This window comes from Lissotriton helveticus, chromosome 4_1 (genome assembly GCF_964261635.1).
Source record: "Lissotriton helveticus chromosome 4_1, aLisHel1.1, whole genome shotgun sequence".
Lineage (NCBI taxonomy): Eukaryota > Metazoa > Chordata > Amphibia > Caudata > Salamandridae > Lissotriton > Lissotriton helveticus.
Genome location: NC_136063.1, coordinates 142,065,881 through 142,083,066, shown reverse-complemented (window position 1 = coordinate 142,083,066; position 17,186 = coordinate 142,065,881). Strand labels below are relative to the sequence as shown.

Genomic DNA, 17,186 nt, shown 5'->3' with positions numbered 1-17,186 from the left:
GGAAATCGTGCATCATTCCCCGGCGAACGACAAGAACTCTAACTGCACCCGTCGCCATGGAAGTGAGCAAAAGAAGGACTGTGAGGACAAATTCTGCTGCAGAGTCGTCAATAGACTGGTTCCATCGAGCACCCCCAAACCGGTGCCACTGTGAACTGACGTTCCCCGCAGCAGATTGAACATTATCTGTGATGCCAAGCAGCGGCGGATAAAAGGACTCAGCGGAAGTTGAACACTTTACTGCATCCTGATACAGTTTGTTTTTCCCACAGGTTGATTTCTGTATGTGGGTTTTTGCGATTAAAAAATGGGAGGGATGTAGAGTCCTAGCATGAACACGGTCTAGTGTTCAGGAGTGCTGTAACACACTTTACACACACCCACCACAGACGTCATGGTGTCACATGACGCTGCTAATAAAAGGGGCCGAGCGCACGTGCTCGAGGCCATTCCCACTACCCCTAACTGGTGTCTGTGTCCACATCATTGCTGCTAGCTACCATGCGGGCCTAGGGCCCTCCCCAACTCTACACATGTGACGCGGTGGGGCTGGGGAGAGGTCCGGGACTGCTGCCTGAAGCCGCGCCCCACACGGTGATCGGGGTGGGCTCCTGGCACTTTAACAGAGTTCTCAGACACATTAGTTACCCACCCCTCAGTATTCCGGACAGATGCCTCTGCTGTGCAATGCTCGATATGCCAGCGTCAGTGCCACGGATAGGACCCGGGGCGCTGCTCATACGTGGACATGTCAGGGTTAAATCCACCCCTCTCTGTGTTTGAATCATTCGCGTACATATCACATGCTGGGCGGGGAATAAACAGGACCGTGACCGCGTGCTGCCGTATAAAGTGTTCGAGGGGCTGGGGGGGGTCTGGACTGGTGTCCTGGCCCACAGCCTGAATAGAGAAGGAAGGCAGACAGAGGCGGCACGTGCACACAGTCGGCGTGACGTCATTAGCGGGTGCCCCACGCCACTCTCAGCTCGTGGCACTGTACGAGACGCACTACATCTGCTGACCCCAGCCTCCCGGTCCTCGCATGGCTGGGGTCTGCTTGACTCCGCGCCCATCATTCACTTGTTCATTTATTCATCTGAATGAGTCCCATTGAGTTGGGTAACAATGAACATCGGTTACTCAGCGCCCAGATGCCCTGGGTGAACGCGCGCTTCACAAATGCACGTGTTACGCTGTTCATTCGTTTTATGCACTCAAATATCTCATTCGAGCACCGGTTCTTCGTCTCCGTGGTGCACACTTCCGGCTGACTGTGCACTGCTTACAGGCGCTTTGGAGGAGGAAACACCACGGGCGTTAATTGGTCAGTAAGATCGGGGCGAGGGGCTCATGGGGCAGTGGAAAGGTAGAGGAATTCGGATAAGTGTGGACACAAAGAGAGAAACACAATATTTAGTAAAAGAAACATGTTTTGAAACTTTCAAAACAGAGTGAGGGAGTGTGTGTGTGCGTGTTAACACTCCAGGTGAAATCGGACAGACATCAATCGCCGTACCCGACTGAAAGCCCCCGCACCACAATGTTTGATAGAAAATATATTTATTTGGGGGGCATCATCCCCGTCCACCCGAATCTACGCCCCAGGGAAATCAATACTAACAAGGCGCTTAGAAGTGGAGAAAGCGAAGATGCCCCGGGGTAAAGGAGTGTTTGGGTAAATAGAAGAAAGGTGGCGCCAAAGAGAGGAAAAGAGGCCGCGGGGACAGAAAGAGAGAGCGGAAGAGAGTATTGGAGGGAAGAGAGTGAAAGTGGGAGGGCGAGTGTGTGATTTATCGAAAGATAGAATGGGAGGGTGCAACCAGAGAGGAGACAGAGAGGAGGGACTGAGGGGCGCTGCATGAGACATGTCCAGGTGGTTTGCGTCAGGCATTGGAGGGAGACAGCCCTGAGAGGGAGGTGCAGGCGCCCCGCCCCCACACTACGCCCTCCGTCCTCGTGTCTCACTCTCCATATATGCCGAGAACAGTGTCTCTTTCTAGCTGAAGTCTCACACATCGATATACCTCACCATGTTTCTCCCATCCCTTCCCCCTCGTATGCCACCAGGAGACCCCGCGCCTCTCCCCGTCCCCCTCCCGTCTCTGACAGGTGTCCCTCACTGGTCCTCTCCCTTTCCTACTAGGTCTCGCTGCAACAAGTCTCACTTCCGGTGGCTCTCGTGCCCCCGGTTTTCTCTCCCCTCGGTCTCACTTCATTCACGTTTCGCTCTTTTCTACTTCTCCAGTATTCCGTGCCGCCTCAGTGTCAGCAGTGCTGTCACGCCCCTCCCCCAGCTCCAGTAACTCAATCCAGACAGAGTCAAACTTCCCCAGAGCGCCGCCATTACAATATATCTCCCCCTTGGTCTCTCTGGTTCTGCCTCACTCATTCTTTCCCGCTCTCCCAGCAAGTTTACTAGTTAGCAACGCAAAAGTTAAAAGGATGCCCCTTCACAGCTCCCACCCACCTGCCCCTCCACAGACTCCGCCCATCTGCCCCTTCACAGCCTCCACCCACCTGCCCCTTTACAGCCTTCGCCCACCTGCCCCTCCACAGCCTCCACCCACCTACCCCTCCACAGCCTCCACCCCCTTCACAGCCTCCGCTCACCTGCCCCTTCACAGCCTCACCTGCCCCATCTGAGGTGAGGTCACACAAACTCCAATGTGAACTGCATGGGTTAGAAGGCTTACCTTCCTCAGGGGTGGTGCCAGGAAGCTCCTGTGATGCCCCCTCTGTGGGTACAGACTCAGCCTGGTCCTTCTCGGGCACCTCTTCCCGGAAGTTCTCCTTGGGCTCCTGGCTGGACACTTGGCTCTCGCCTCCCTCTGATTGGCCACTGGCTGAGCGCACCGTGACTACCGTCTTACTGCGGAACTCAATCTCCACTTCCCGTAAGATGACCACGGACTCGTGTCCTGGCCCTGTGGTCTCCCCAGCCTTGGAAGCCCCAGTGGTTGAGTCCACCATGGCGGAAGCCTCGAGGGTCAGGTCATCGTTCACTTCCTGGAAGTTACTCTGGAGCGCCCGTCCTAGAACATGGGCCTCTCCCGCCTTTTGAGAAGCGTTGGCCAGCTCCTCCGTGGTTACCGTCTCAGTCCGGAGCTCAGCCTCCACCTCCTCGAAGTTCTCCCGGGACGCTAGCTGGGACCCAGAGGTCTCCTCCATCTCCGGAGAAGCTCTGGCCAGGCACACTCGTAGAACAGCCTGCACGGGGACCTCCTCGGCCTCTTCTTCTTGGAAGATGTCCTGAAGCTCTTGAAGCTCACAAGCCACCTTGGTTACTCGAGCATAGATCGTGTGGTCTACAGTGGCTACGCTCTCCGTGGGGTCCTCATTCATCCCTTCCTGGGAGCTCCTCTGAAGCTCTTGACTTGATCTGGAGATCTCCTCTAGCTTAGGGGCCCCCCTGGAATGATCAACTGGTGGCTCTACTGGCTCCAATGGGATCTCCTTCGGCTGTTCTGGTTCATGGATCTCTTCTGCGTTTGCTACATCACTAGTTGAGTCTTTTGCTACTGAATCCACTGGGATCGCGTTGAGCCCTTGTAGGTCCTCCGTCTCTGGGATACGGTTGGCCGAGACCAGCAACGGCTCTTCCGGAGTTTGAATTTCTTCTTTTTTCTCTTCCTGGAAGCTCATCTGGGTCTCTTTTGTAGATTCCCCGATCACCTTTGACTTCGATTCATCACTGGTCAGATGTACTATAGACTCCATTCCAGAGGGAGTGTCCTTCTGACCTTCTTGGACCTTCTCCTGAGAGACTTGTTCATGAGGCTCCTGTACTTTTGCGGCATCACCGATTGGGCGAACCACTGGGGCAGGGTCTTCTTTGGCCTGCTGGTGTTCCTCACGCGGGAGGCTCTTCTGAAGCTGTTTGGTTTCGGGAGCCTGCACCAAGGTTTCACTGCTTGAGTCCACCATCGCTTCAGCTTCTGGATGAATCTCTTGACCAGCGTCTTGCTCTGATCTAAAAGTCTCTTTCATCGTTGGTGCATCTCTTGTTAGTCCCACCATTTGTAGAGTGTCCACACCAACATCTTTCAACAGTGTCTTCTTCAGCTCTACCATGGTTTCCTGGCTTTTAGTAGCCAGTTGGACAGCACTACTCAGAGATGAGGACACTGCCACCATTTGCACCGACTTCACGTGGAATGTGTTCTTATTGGTCTGGGTGGACTCCTGTCCTAACCTTAGTTCAGCATCAGTATCCAAGAAATTAGACACTTCCTGCTTGGACGCAACCGATGTGGCTAAGGTGTCCATGAGGAGATCTCTAGCCCTCTCTTGCTGATGGTCCAGGGGATGCTCGCTTACATTATGCACTTTAGAAATCTGCCTGCATTCATGGCTCTCCACAGTCTTTGAGATACTTTTGGTTGTTTCAACTGATATGATCTCTTTGTGGAACGATTTGGTCTCTTCTTGATGGTGGATGCCTAGTTTTGTCTCCTGAATCTGAGAAGACTTCGAAACACTGCTCCTAAGACTGTCTGGTGCATTTACACAGGAACTTGTCTCACTGCTGACATCTTCCAATCCTTGTTTTGGAGAGATATCCTTTGGAGCTAGTTCAGCTCTTTGAATTTCGGTGGCTTCTGGGACACAGCTGGTGGACACCACGCCCACTTCGACCACTTCAGTCTCTGCTTTCAACTCCAGTGTTTTTTTAGATTTTCTATTCTCTTTGGATTTTTGGGTCGCACTTGCCTTGTCCCTTGATGCGGACACCATTGGTTCTGTCACCACGGGGACCTCTTTAGTTTCCTGGGTCTGCTTCTTCTCCTTCGATGGTATACTTTCATCAACATTGTGGACATCCCTGATTGGGCCCTTGAGGACTTGTTCCTCAGATACCTTCTCTGTGCAGATCTCTTCCAGCTCCTTTTTCCGACGCTTTTCCTTCTTTGAACCCTTGCTCTCATCTGTTTTTGGAACATCATTGGGAGAATCCTTGGGTCCTTCAGCCACAGGTACCAATTCCACCCGCGACTCTTCCAGTTCAGCTTTCTTGTTTTTCTTCTTCAGTTGTAGTTTCGACTCATGGGCCTCTTCAATGATTTCAGTTTTTTCCACGTGGAGGCCGCCTAGTTCCTGGTTCTGAACACTCTTCAGTATTTCTTCACTCTTATCACCCTTTGAGACATCGCTGGCTGGGCCTTTGTGCTCTCCAGCCATAAGCGTGGTCTCCACATCAGCCTCCTTTTCCAACTTCTTACGGTTCTTCTTTGACTGTTTTTTTGATGCTTGGATCTCCTCCGTCTTTGGTACAAGATTTGTTGGCTCCTTGGACAGCTCAACTTTAGCTTCAGCCTCCTTCTGAACCTCATTGGTGTCTTCATGAATCTCCATCTGTTTTCGGTCACCGGTCATCGGACCATCACTGGTTGGGACCTTGGATACATCCACCATGGGTGCGGTCTCCACAATTGCTTCTTCTTTGCCCGCTTTCTTACGGTTCTTCTTCAACTGTTGTTTGGATTCTTGGATCTCTTCGGCCTTTGTTGAATTGTTGGTCAATGTACTGGCCACAACAACTGTGGTTGTTGTGGTCACTTTGGTCTCTTTAACTACCTGCTTCTGGTTCTTTACCAGTTCTTTGTTCCCATCTGCTTTTGGAACATCGTTGACTGTGCCATTGTAAACCTCAATCTCTACTCTCTTCTCTTCTTTTTCTACTTGTGTTTGGCTCTTCTTTTGCGGTTGCCTTGATCCCTGGTTCTCCTCAGTCTTTGGCGCTTTGCCAGTCACACTTTTAGACACTTCCAAGGCGACCTCTTCTACTTCCTGTTTTTGATGACTCTTCGGCACAGGTTTGCTGTCTCTGGCCTTCGGCTCCTGTTTGGAAGACCCCTTGGACACTTCCACGGAGACCTTTTCAGTCTCCTGGTTCTTCGTCTCTTTAAGGCCTGGTCTCTCATTAGGCTTTTGAACATCGCTCATTCGGTCTTTGGACATACCCCATGTGGAGGTTATCTCCTCTTTACGTCGATACTCCTGTCGCTCTGTTTTGGGCCCGCTGCTCTCGGTCGCCATTGGTATATTGGAGATGGCTTCTTTGGACACCGTTGCCATGGATGCTCTCTTCACATGGAATGTTTCCTCCTCTCTTATACGGTACTCTTGGCGTTCTTGCCTTGGTCCGCGACTCTCCGTTGGCCTAGACAGGCTGGTTGGGTCTTTGGACAACGTCGGCATGTATGCAACTCTCTCTTGAACCACTTCCTCCTCTTTTTGACGAAACTCCTGAAACTGTTGTCTAGAACCACGACCCCGGGCCGCGGTCTGGAGATAGGCCCCAGGGCCCTTGGACAACCCCATCATGGCGGACGTGGTCAAGCTAAGGTCCTCGGCCTCCTCCTTTCGACGGTAATCCTGGCGTTCTTGTCTGGCTCCCCAACTCTCGCTCGACTTTGGGGCATAGCTGGTAGGGCCCTGGATCCGCTGCACATGGGGTGGCCCAGCTGCCCGGCCTGGCACCGCCACTGCCACCTGCCGACGCACTCTCTGCAGGGATGCCGGCACGATCTCAGGTGGCAGGTTCAAGTACTGGCGTAAGTAGACGATGCCCTCGTTGTTGAGGTACCAGTAGAAGTGGCGCCAGACGAAGGTCTCCCGCACGAAGCCCCGCGACTTGAGCGAGCCCATGGCACGTGCCACCTGGAGGTTGGTGACCCCTGGCACCTGGCCATGTAAGCTCTGCGGCCGCTTGTCCTTCTTGGCCATCATCACCCCGTCACGGAAGAGCACCTCGTAGATCGCCCTCAGCTGGTCCAGTGGCATGAGCATGCCCGCCACCATCTTTCAGGCCTTCTTGGGCACCCGGTGCCCACGAGGAACCCGGAAAGAAACTGCAGGGAGCAGGATCTGGCAGAAGTGCCCCTCTGCAAATGACAGAGCACGGCGGATCCGGCTGCTCGAGGGCGCCAACGTGTGCCAACGTCCTGACGTTGTGAGCTCCAGGAATAATTCTGAAGTATGAGTGTGCGCGCGGCTGCAGCGGGGGCCGGCCCGGGGCACGCGTGGTGCCAGCAGACGGGCTGGGGGCACGGTGCCGGGTCCCGGGAGCAGCTGTCAGCGGGGGCGGAGTCAGGCTCTCCAGGCTGCGGGCGCAGGGTGGCCGGTTCCGGTGCCAAGGAGAGGCCGGTGAAGTGCCGGGAAGGACGGGCAGCCGCACATGGAGCAGATATACCCAGCCCCAGACAGAATGAGAGGCGCAGTCACATCTGCACACACGCCCCAGAAAGGAGACGGGGAGGGAAGGGGGCAGGGCCGGCCTGGAGGAGGGCAGGGCCGGCCGGGAGGAGGGGAGGGCAGGGCAGGGCCGGCTCACTCCTAACCTCAGGCACTGATTCAGCCGCGCTGCTGCCGGCGCCGGGCCCATTCATTCCGGGCCAGCGCGGCGAGCATGGGGGGCGAACCTGCTCCTGTCACTCCCAGCTTGGGGGGGGGAGAGAATGGACGGGGCGGCTGAAGTGTGGAAGATGCGTTGTGACCGGACCTCTGTGGGTTCCAGTTCCAGTGCTGGCGACAGGACTCAGGGTGTGATCTTGGGCGAGTCGCCCAATGCCGGTGGGATTACATTTTGCGCGAGCGCCTTAGAATCTAAGCAACTGTTTTCGGGCACATTTCACACCCGATACGGTGCTCACGTGGTTGCTTGCATCATTTTTGTAAGTCTCCCACAAATCCGCTCGGTCTGCGCCATGTGATCTGAGGCAAGCAGTTAGTCACCCCGGCGGGCCGATGTTATTGTGAGTGTACGTTGTTAGGAGACTGCCACACGGCAGACTGGCGCTGTGTGTGATCTTGGGCGAAGGATTACTCATATCCCAGCAGGCCAATACGGCCTGCCCCAGTGATGAGTAAATTATTCAGAACCTGCTTGGGTGCGCTGTGAGGGGTGGCAGAGCTGGTAGAAAGGTGTTTCTGGCTGCCCACTTGGAGCAGGAAGCAGTCGAAGCGCTCTCATGGCATTTGTATAGGGCACGTTTGCGAATGATTTGGACTCTACGCGGTCACCATGCCTTTGCACCGGTTTGAGAGATTGCATGCGCCTCCCGCCCAGAAGAAGCCCCCGAGTGCCCGCGCGGAGGGCACACTGACCCATTGAAACTTTGCCATGGCATATTCTCGGATTGTCCTTGCCCAGGTCAGTCCTGCTGGCACCAGAAGAGGCAGACAATTCACCTGCCCCCTCAGTGTAGGGGTACTGCCTGGCATGAGGCCAGTTGTGCTGCGTGCCCAGTGCCATGACGTAGCAGGCCATGGACGTGCTTGCCTCAGATGTTTCACCTGCCTTTCTTATACTCTCCAAAGCAAAACCACACAAATGATGGACTGAATGTAAAAAAAAATCTAAAATTCACCCCCCAGTCACAGATCTGGGTGTAATTAATCGTTTTTTATGTGCTAATCATGTCACCTCAGTTTAGACCCAACCATATGCAAATCAATCTCGACCCTGCTCCTCACTGGAACAGTCCAGCCCGAACTGCCAAGCCAGGTCCTCCCTGAACCAGAAACAAGCTTCCTGAGGTTGGTATCAGGGTAACACAGGCTAGCTTGACTCCAATGGCACAGCAAGCCAGGAACCCACATTTGGACATGCCCATCCCACTTTACCCAGATCTGTGACTGGGGGTAAAAGTTTGATTTGTTCAACATTCCATCCATCAATTATTCTTTCTACAATTGTCACCTTAAGTGGCCATGGTTATGCCCAGACGTGTCTCTTGTGCTCTCTATGCCACTGGAGTCAAGCTAGCCGGGCTGATGAGGGGTGACACCCTGAATTGGTCCCAGGATGCTTGTTTCCGGTCCATGGAGGACCTGGCCTGCAAGTTCAGGCTGGACTGTTCCCCTGAGGAGCAGGGCCAAGACTGATTTGCCTATGGCTGGGTCCAAACTGGGGTGGTGTGGCAAGCACAACAACAATGAATTTAACCCAGACCTGTGGTGTTACGGGGGTGAATGTCTGATATGTTCAGCATTTTATCCATCATCTGTTCTTTTTGCATTTCTTATACTCTCCAGCAGGGGTCACCCTCGTAGCCACAAGTCGCAGGCGCATTAACAGCAAGAGTGTGTAGCGTCGAGCAGAGTCTGCTCGGACTCTACGGACTGTGTGTAGACACACGAGGGTTTTGGACTGGGGAAGGGGCTTGAGTTTTCTTGGGGTCACTCTAACGACCTTGAACTTTGCCCTTTTCGAAGCGAGTGAGGTCGTGTGAGAAGTGCGTGCTGCTGGTAAAGGGATCCGTGCGCCCTGAAGCAGCCGAGCAGCTGCGCTCCTTGAAGGCTGCAGAGGGAATTCCAAGCACCCACCCCCCTGGGACCAGGCGGGGCGCCTCCGACACGGGGACAAATGTGAGGGAGGGTGTGTGTGATACAAGGCCTGGGGTGCAGGGGGGCACAGAGCGCTGGAGGGACCTGCTTTAGGGGATACAGGGGGGGCAACAATGGCAGGATCTGGGGTGAGGAGGCAGAATGGCAGGGTGACCGAGGGGTGCAAGGCGTAACCCGCAGTGAGGTGCATCAGACGTGCCACCCCGGCAGCATTCCGCTGCACAGATCACTTCCCGGGCACAGAGAGTGGCAAGGCCCCGCCCCCGACGAGCCATTCCACGGGGGCAGAGAGAACCCCCGCCCTGCAGTCTCGGAGGTATGCAGGATGACACGTCTGGGGTCACAGGGGCAGGGAGCGCACCTGGAAGAGGCTCGCAGGCCTGGGGGCAGGGGGAGGCTCATGGGAAACAGGTATGGAGCGCCTAGACAGGGTGGGGCGGCGAGGGCACTTCAAGTTAAAGTGCTGGTCATGTCCACCCCATTCCAACGCACGCGCCCGCCCGACTGCTCCTGATGAGGCCAGGGCAACCCTTGCGAGCCCTAAACACTCGATTGAGAGCCCCCCTCTCCCCCCAGATACTTCAGTCCATCCAAGAAGGGGCCGAGTGGGGAGAAAACAGGCCCCACGTGGCAAACAGCAGCACCGAACATTCACGAGACAGAGTCTGGAATGAAACAGAGAGGTTCTCGAGAACTGCCAAGTGCAAGGTCTCGAGATGAAACAACGAGACAGGTGTGTGTCTCTCCCTAGATCAGACCGTCTGTGATAGAGCACAGCAGCACCACAGACCCACGTTCAAGAGCACACGCCCCACAAGACAAGTCACAAAGCCCCCCTTCCCATGCATACTAGAACACGGCAGCCAAGGCCGTTTATGCGTAAACAGCACTGCACCACCACCACCTTCTTGGCAAGCACACTCCGAGGCAAACAGCACAAACAAAGACAAGTAAACGACAACGGTCTTGGGTAACGCGCAGCCTAGACCAGGCCCAAAGACAGGCTTGTGTTGACGAGCCGTGCAGTAATACACAGCACGCCAGAGGCCAGCACCGCTGGTTTCCGGTCCATGTTTGAAAGCGCTAAGGAATCACAGGCCCCCTCCGTAACATAGCCAGCCCCCCCCCCCCCTGTGACAAACAGCACAGCAGAGCAGGGCCCCAGGAGCAAATTATCACCCAACGCCGGTCCCGGCTGCCCTCACACATACGTACCCCTCGTGCAGGTGGGCTAGGACAGAACAGCCCCTCACACAGGCTCGTGCAGGTGGGTAAGACCCCCACACAGGCTCGTGCAGGTGGGTACGACCCCCACACAGGCTCGTGCAGGTGGGTACGACCCCCACACAGGCTCGTGCAGGTGGGTACGACCCCCACACAGGCTCGTGCAGGTGGGTACGACCCTCACACAGACTCTTGAAGGTGGGCTGGGACAAAACGGCCCTCACACAGACTCGTGCTGCTGGGCCACGCCAGAAGGACCACCTCTACGAATAGTGAATAACATCAAAAACCTTCCAATCTTTGGCACAAGTTCACAATCACAAACCGCACCAACACGTTCCTGAACTCCGAAACCACGTGTGCAGCCGGTCAGAGGTGCGCGTTCCTTCACACCAGTTCTCAAAGGTAAACAACATATAAAACGCACCCTGGGTGCCTAGCACGCGCTGCTGTGACATGCAGCACAGAGGGCAGCGCTGCATGTTCCCTGGCTAAGGTTCTGAGCAGATGATGGCGGGCCACGGCCATGCATTCATTCCCTCTCTGATGATCCTGCCCTCCCCGGGCAGCGGCCTTCCTTCCGTTACGCGCCGCACAGCCGCGCCCTGTGCCCCTCGGCAGAACTAGTTTACAAGCAGCGAGCGTGAATCTGCAACAGGTGTCCCAGGGAAGCACCTGCGCCCCGCCCGGGGGCAGGGTTCGGTGCTGCAGCGCACTGACTTCATGCAGATCATAACGGAACTAAAACAAGGGCCGTCTTAAAGCGAGGGCGCGAGAGCGCACGAGGGTGCCACCCTGCACAGGCAGAACACGCACATCCGGCTGAGAAGGGCCTCCCGGAAGCCTGGCAGTCACTGTTTGCAGCGAAAGGTGACGCTGCAGATGTTTACCCCATGGCTTTAAGTGGGCCGGGTTCTCAAAAGCAGGTGCTGAGACGGGCCCCTATCGGGTTCTCCATTTTTGCCCTCAGGGTGAAATAACAATCTTAGCTTGGCAGCAGTACCGCCCTTCACTGCCTTCAAAGAGACTCGGTGTAGTTCTTTCCGTCTCATCATTCCAGAACGGAAGCAATTTCAATATTATATACAACAAAGCCATCCCTGTTGCTTATTTAGCTTATGCAACTAACAAGCATTGGCTAAGCTAATAGTCCTGGCTTCTTCTAGGTGGAATGTTGCTTGTTTCATTATTTATCTGGATGCAATGACAGAAGCAGCAAATTTACCACAGATTTTTTAGGTTACGTGTTTTAAGCCACGCCCCTAATTACATTGGCCACGCCCTTTGAGAGACCTCCCAGTTTTTTCATCCTACTTAAAGCCCTGGTTTACACCAAAAGAAGAGGGCAGGCTCCTCCTTTTCTCTCAGCCTGTACCTCCTCAGGTTACATGTACTAGAGAAGTGTGGCTCAATGGTTAGAGCGGCAGACCCTGATGCAGAGGTCTAGCCCGGGACCAGGGTTCAATTCCCCGCCTCGGCAGGTCTTGGGCTCAAAAATTCCACAGACCTGATAATTCTCGCCTCGGTGCCTATTCCAATCATGGAGTCCCACTCTGCAACTCTGGGCAATAGCTTGCTTAATCTCCACAACGGCCCCCACAACGCTAAGGATGCCTGGCCTCCACCTTGGGGGTGCCCAGGAGTGGACACCTCACAGGGAAAACCAGGATGGGTTCCACAGCGGTATTCGTACAAGCGCCTTGAGACCCTTGCGGGTAAGTAGTGCGCTATACAAGTATCAATTTACATTTACATTTCACTACCAGTACCGCATGCCTGATGATGCTGGCTGTAAGAGTAAGGGCGTCGAGCCAAGGGTCTGTCTCGGCCTTGAAGCCCGTGCAAGAGTCGAGACCTGAAAAATGTTCGTCATGCATCAAACATCATGGTAAATATGATAAAGACTCTTCAAATTTAAAAAAAAGTGCATTTTGCTAACATGTCGAAGTTTTTTTACTGTAGTACATTATATAAAATCACTGAAATGAGAAGTACTTAATAAAAGTGAAAGTTTTTAAACATGAACTGGGAAACATTCCTGCCCTGGTGACATTGCCATTAGTGAACCAAGAGTCAGATGTCGGGCACACCCTGTATGTGGCCTAGATTTCCATTATAGACGGAGAAACATTATAGGCTATCAGATCAAACACAAGGCGCTTTTGTGTGGCTTGCATTCTGCTGCCATTTGTGATCATGAAGTCGAGGAGGCTTGATGAAATAAAATATTTGTCTAGGATCACACAATTTGCACGCTGGGCAGCCAAGATTGATGACAGGTTTTCTTGTTTCACATTGTGCAATTCAGCCACTAGATGAGTATCTCGTTCTCCCTCCTGTTTTCCTTTCATTGTTGAAGCAGAAGCCACATGAAAGCTTCACTCATTTTGGGCTCGAGGTTCCAAGAGCACTTCCAGCAGAGTCAAAGTGGGGCCTCTGGCTTGAGCTTTCAGTGGCTCGCCCACCTCTATCTAAGAGGTCGGGCTTAAGATGTGTGGCCACAATTTTTATACCACTGTATGGACAAGGAACCCACACACATAGTACAATAACTTGTCCTTAGCTCTTCATGCAACAAAAAAAAAATCTTTCTATCTTAACATGATTACTTAAAAACAAGTTTTAAAAGTTGTAATCTCTTGTTACATTTCCTTTTGCTTTCACACTTGTTGCGTTGCTTTCCAGCACCAAGAAGCTCTCGCTAGTGCCTGCGCTCAAAAAGTTACCATAACATATTATAGTGGTCAGTTGTCACTCATTAGGGCCTGGAGGCAACAAATCACTAATGCAGATTTGCATTCTGTAGGTCAAAATCCTTTCTTTATTACTAACGGGTGGCTAAATGCCCATGATAAACAGCACAGCAACTCAGCTAGACAATTTCATATTTCAAATACAAAAATACTCCATTTATTTATTTATTTATTTATTTATTTTGCGTGTTTGTAGAGCGCTAGAATAGACTCCCAGGGGAGTATCTCCGCGCTTTATGACTGTCGAACCTACAGGAGAACAAGTTACATAACTGCAATCCAATTCTGAGACTGTAAAGTTAGCCCTGGAACAGGAACGTCTTCAGCTTTTTCCTGAAGGCCAGATGATTTTCAAGCTGCCTAAGCTGGAGAGGGAGGCCATTCCAAATCTTCGGTCCCCTTACCGACAGAGCCTTACCCCCTTGCCTAGCCCGCTTGATCCTAGGAATCATAAGAAGCAATTGCTCACTGGACCGTAGAGCACGGGAAGGGACATACGGCACAAACTTGTCTGCCAGATAAGAGGGACCCAAACCATGAAGTCCCTTATGTATCGTACAACATATCTTAAAGGTGACTCTCTGACGAATGGAGAGCCAGTGAAGCCTAGCAAGAAGTGGTTTTGATGGTGTTCTGGGAGGAGCATTTACCACCAGCCTAGCTGCAGTGTTCTGCACAACCTGCAACCTGTCCAGATCCTCCTCATTAGCTGACAACAAGAGACCATTACAATAGTCGAGACGACTGATAACCAGCGCCTGGACCAGGGTCTTTCTAATGGTGTCTGGAAGCAGTGGGAAGACTCTGCGCAGTAGTCCTATAGTTCGAAAACAGGACCCCACAATGTTGGTAACATGCTGCTTCAGGCTGAGTTCTTGTTCCAGACAGACCCCTAGGTTCTTGACTATCTGCTTGGGCTCAGGGACTGGGCCAAGATCTAAAGGCCACCAGTCAGGAGCCCAGCAGATTTTAGCCTCCCCAAAGAGCATAACCTCTGTCTTTGAAACGTTGCACTGCAACTTGTTCAAAGACATCCATTGGGAAACTGCTCTCATCCCCTCAGAGAAAGAATGTAATACCTCTGGGGTTAGATGGTCAAAGGGAAAGAGCAGCTGAGTATCGTCAGCATATGACACTGGGCAAAAACCAAAGGCTCTCAGGATATTCGCCAGGGGGGCCACATAGATGTTGAATAATGTAGGGCTCAAACAAGAGCCCTGTGGCACCCCCTTAGTAATCCTGGTCTCCCTGGATCGAAAGTCTCCCATGGTGACACATTGGGTTCGATCCAGAAGAAAGCTCTTTAGCCAAGCCAGTGCCATGCCCCCTAGTCCAGTCTCAGTCAGGCGCTCGACCAAAATTTCATGTGAGATGGTATCAAAAGCTGCCGATAGATCCAGCAGCACCAGGACAGCTGATGTTCCTTTGTCCTGGAGCATGCGCAGATCATCGGTAATTGACAGCAATGCTGTTTCCGTGCTGAATTTTGGTCTAAAGCCCGACTGAGATGGATCTAGTGCACCAGTGTGTTCCAGGTGATTAGACAAGTGCTTGTTGACATGCTTTTCTATGAGCTTTCCCAGGAATGGTAAAAGGGAAATGGGTCTCAAATTAGTCATGTCAGCCCACGCAATAGCGGTATTCTTGCGAATGGGTCGCACTTGGGCTCTCTTCCACTCTAAAGGGACACAGCCTGTGTCCAAAGAGAGGTTGACCAAACTTTGGATTTCTGGTGCCAATATGCTCCTCACTGCGATCATCACTCTCGGTGGAAGCTGATCCATAGGGCTCCCACTTTTTATAGTTGTAATGAGTCCCTCCACTTCAGCCACAGTGATGTTAGGAAAATTAGTGAAGGTGGAGGCGAGAACCTTTTTACTCGCTGGGACCACAGTGGGAAAGATCACATGTCCAATGGATGCTATAGAGACATGAATCTTTTCGTAGATGGTTTCGATCTTGTTCGTGAGGAAGCAGGCAGTGTCGTCACAAAGTTGTTGAGATGAAGTGTCAACACTCTCACATGCTGCCGGCTTCAGGAAGGAGTTCAATATCTGGTAGAGAGTCCTCGGCGCATTTCCTGCCGCCTCTAATTGTGAGGTGATATGTTGTTTACGGGCTGTTCGAATAGCTTTATGATATGATTTTAGCGCCGTCTGATACTCCCCTTTATCTGACTCCAAATGAGATGTACGCCAGATTTTCTCTAGTTTCCTAGTCCTACGTTTCATGGACCTTAAGTCCTCTGAAAACCACACCTCCTGATTTTTCGTCGGGCGGGTCTTAAAGGTTTTCATAGGAGCTATATGTTCAATGGCAATGGTTACTGCCTTTTCATAATTTTCTAGCGCCACGTCGATATCGTTCGTTGTGACATAATCTTGAATAGAGAAGGCATCCCTCAAAGATTCTTTAGTTATCGTGTGCCATTGTCTCCGTTTCATGGGAATCTGAGTGGATTTTTTAGGAATAGGTCCTATCTCAGGAATAGAGAATTCAATCGTAAAATGGTCAGTCCATACATTTACGATAGGGTCAGAGCACTCAATTCCAGGGAACCTGGACAAGATGAGGTCCAGAGTATGTCCAGCCCTATGGGTAGGTCCTGTGTTACGGAGCAGGAATCCCAATGAAAAAAGATCATTTAAAAAGTCCTGGGTTTCTTTTTCCTCCTTTAACTCTGCATGTATATTAAAATCACCCAATAGTAAGAAGTCTTTATCTCCATTAACATGGGGGGCCAATAATTCCAATAGCATATTGGAAAAATTGTTCATGGGTCCAGGAGGCCGATAGATCAGAGCGCCATTCACAAAACATTTTGGCGAGGTGCAGATTTTAAAAACCAGCATCTCGATCTTTGCAGAGCAATATTGCTCGAGAATGGAGACCATAATGCTATCCTTGTGCACAATGGCTAGGCCACCTCCCATTTTTATGGGTCTATCCTGGCAGATAATTTTATATCCCTCTGGTATTCCCAAAGTAATGGAAGGTGCAGTGTGGGGCTTTAGCCAAGTTTCGGTGAAGAAACATAAGTCAGGTTCTGCCTCTGAGATGAGATCCCAGATCTGCATGTGATGTTTAGGCAGTGATCTGACATTACACAGCAAACATTTATTACGGGAACCTATATTAGTAAGAACCTGGGGGACAGGCACAGCAAATAACACCGTCCGAGGCGGAGCATCCATGCTCTGAAAGTGACAATTTTTACAGGAAAAGTGTCCTTCCAGGAATTGACCCTTGTAACACACAGAATCACCCAACTACACCTTGGTGATGGAATAACAAGAGGAGCTGCTGTTATTGTAAACGTGTGTGTTTCTACCTACACTCATGTCACCTACTTTACTTATGCAAATAACTGTCTGTGCTCCTGTCACCGGCCAATAAATACTCTTTGTATTAGTAATCAATACGTTATCACTCGACCCACCCACCAGATGCGCCAACTATGCTCCCAGATCAGTATGTTCAATGTGCACAACAACTGGTTTGCAAATGGGAATGCTATTTGCAATGCAACATATTTCATAACAATTTCATATTTCCCTATACTAACTCCCCTCCACCACCCCTTTACTCATCCCAACCCCCATCCCATAGCTATAAACTCCAAAAATAATTTAACAAAATTTAACAAAAAAATAAACAAAAACATTTCTAGACACTTTTCTCTTGTATCCCTCCACTATCCTTTTCAATCCAAATAACAGACTAACATGTCCAGCACTCAAATCAATTGCATATTTCATTATACTAATTACCAATAATCCTGTTTGGGTTCCAGAGTAGCGTGCTACAACACCTCATCAGGGGTAGCAAGTGCTATATAAATGCTAACCTTGTCCCTCTTCT

General features: G+C 51.8%; 1 protein-coding gene across 9 annotated transcripts in view; it reads right to left on the bottom strand.

Moving 5' to 3' along the window:
- The window catches only part of PLEC (plectin), a 1,130,647-nt gene that overhangs the window by 451,801 nt on the left and 661,660 nt on the right, over window positions 1-17,186 (bottom strand). For 3 of the 9 annotated variants that reach the window (XM_078686560.1, XM_078686561.1, XM_078686562.1), the window contains exon 1: window positions 2,694-7,246. The exons of the other annotated variants lie outside the window; for them this stretch is intronic. In XM_078686560.1, coding sequence (XP_078542686.1) covers window positions 2,694-6,801 — 4,108 coding nt within the window. In that variant the 5' untranslated portion in view covers window positions 6,802-7,246. Of the gene's footprint in view, window positions 1-2,693; window positions 7,247-17,186 lie in introns of those variants that run through there. 9 annotated transcript variants of the gene reach the window in all.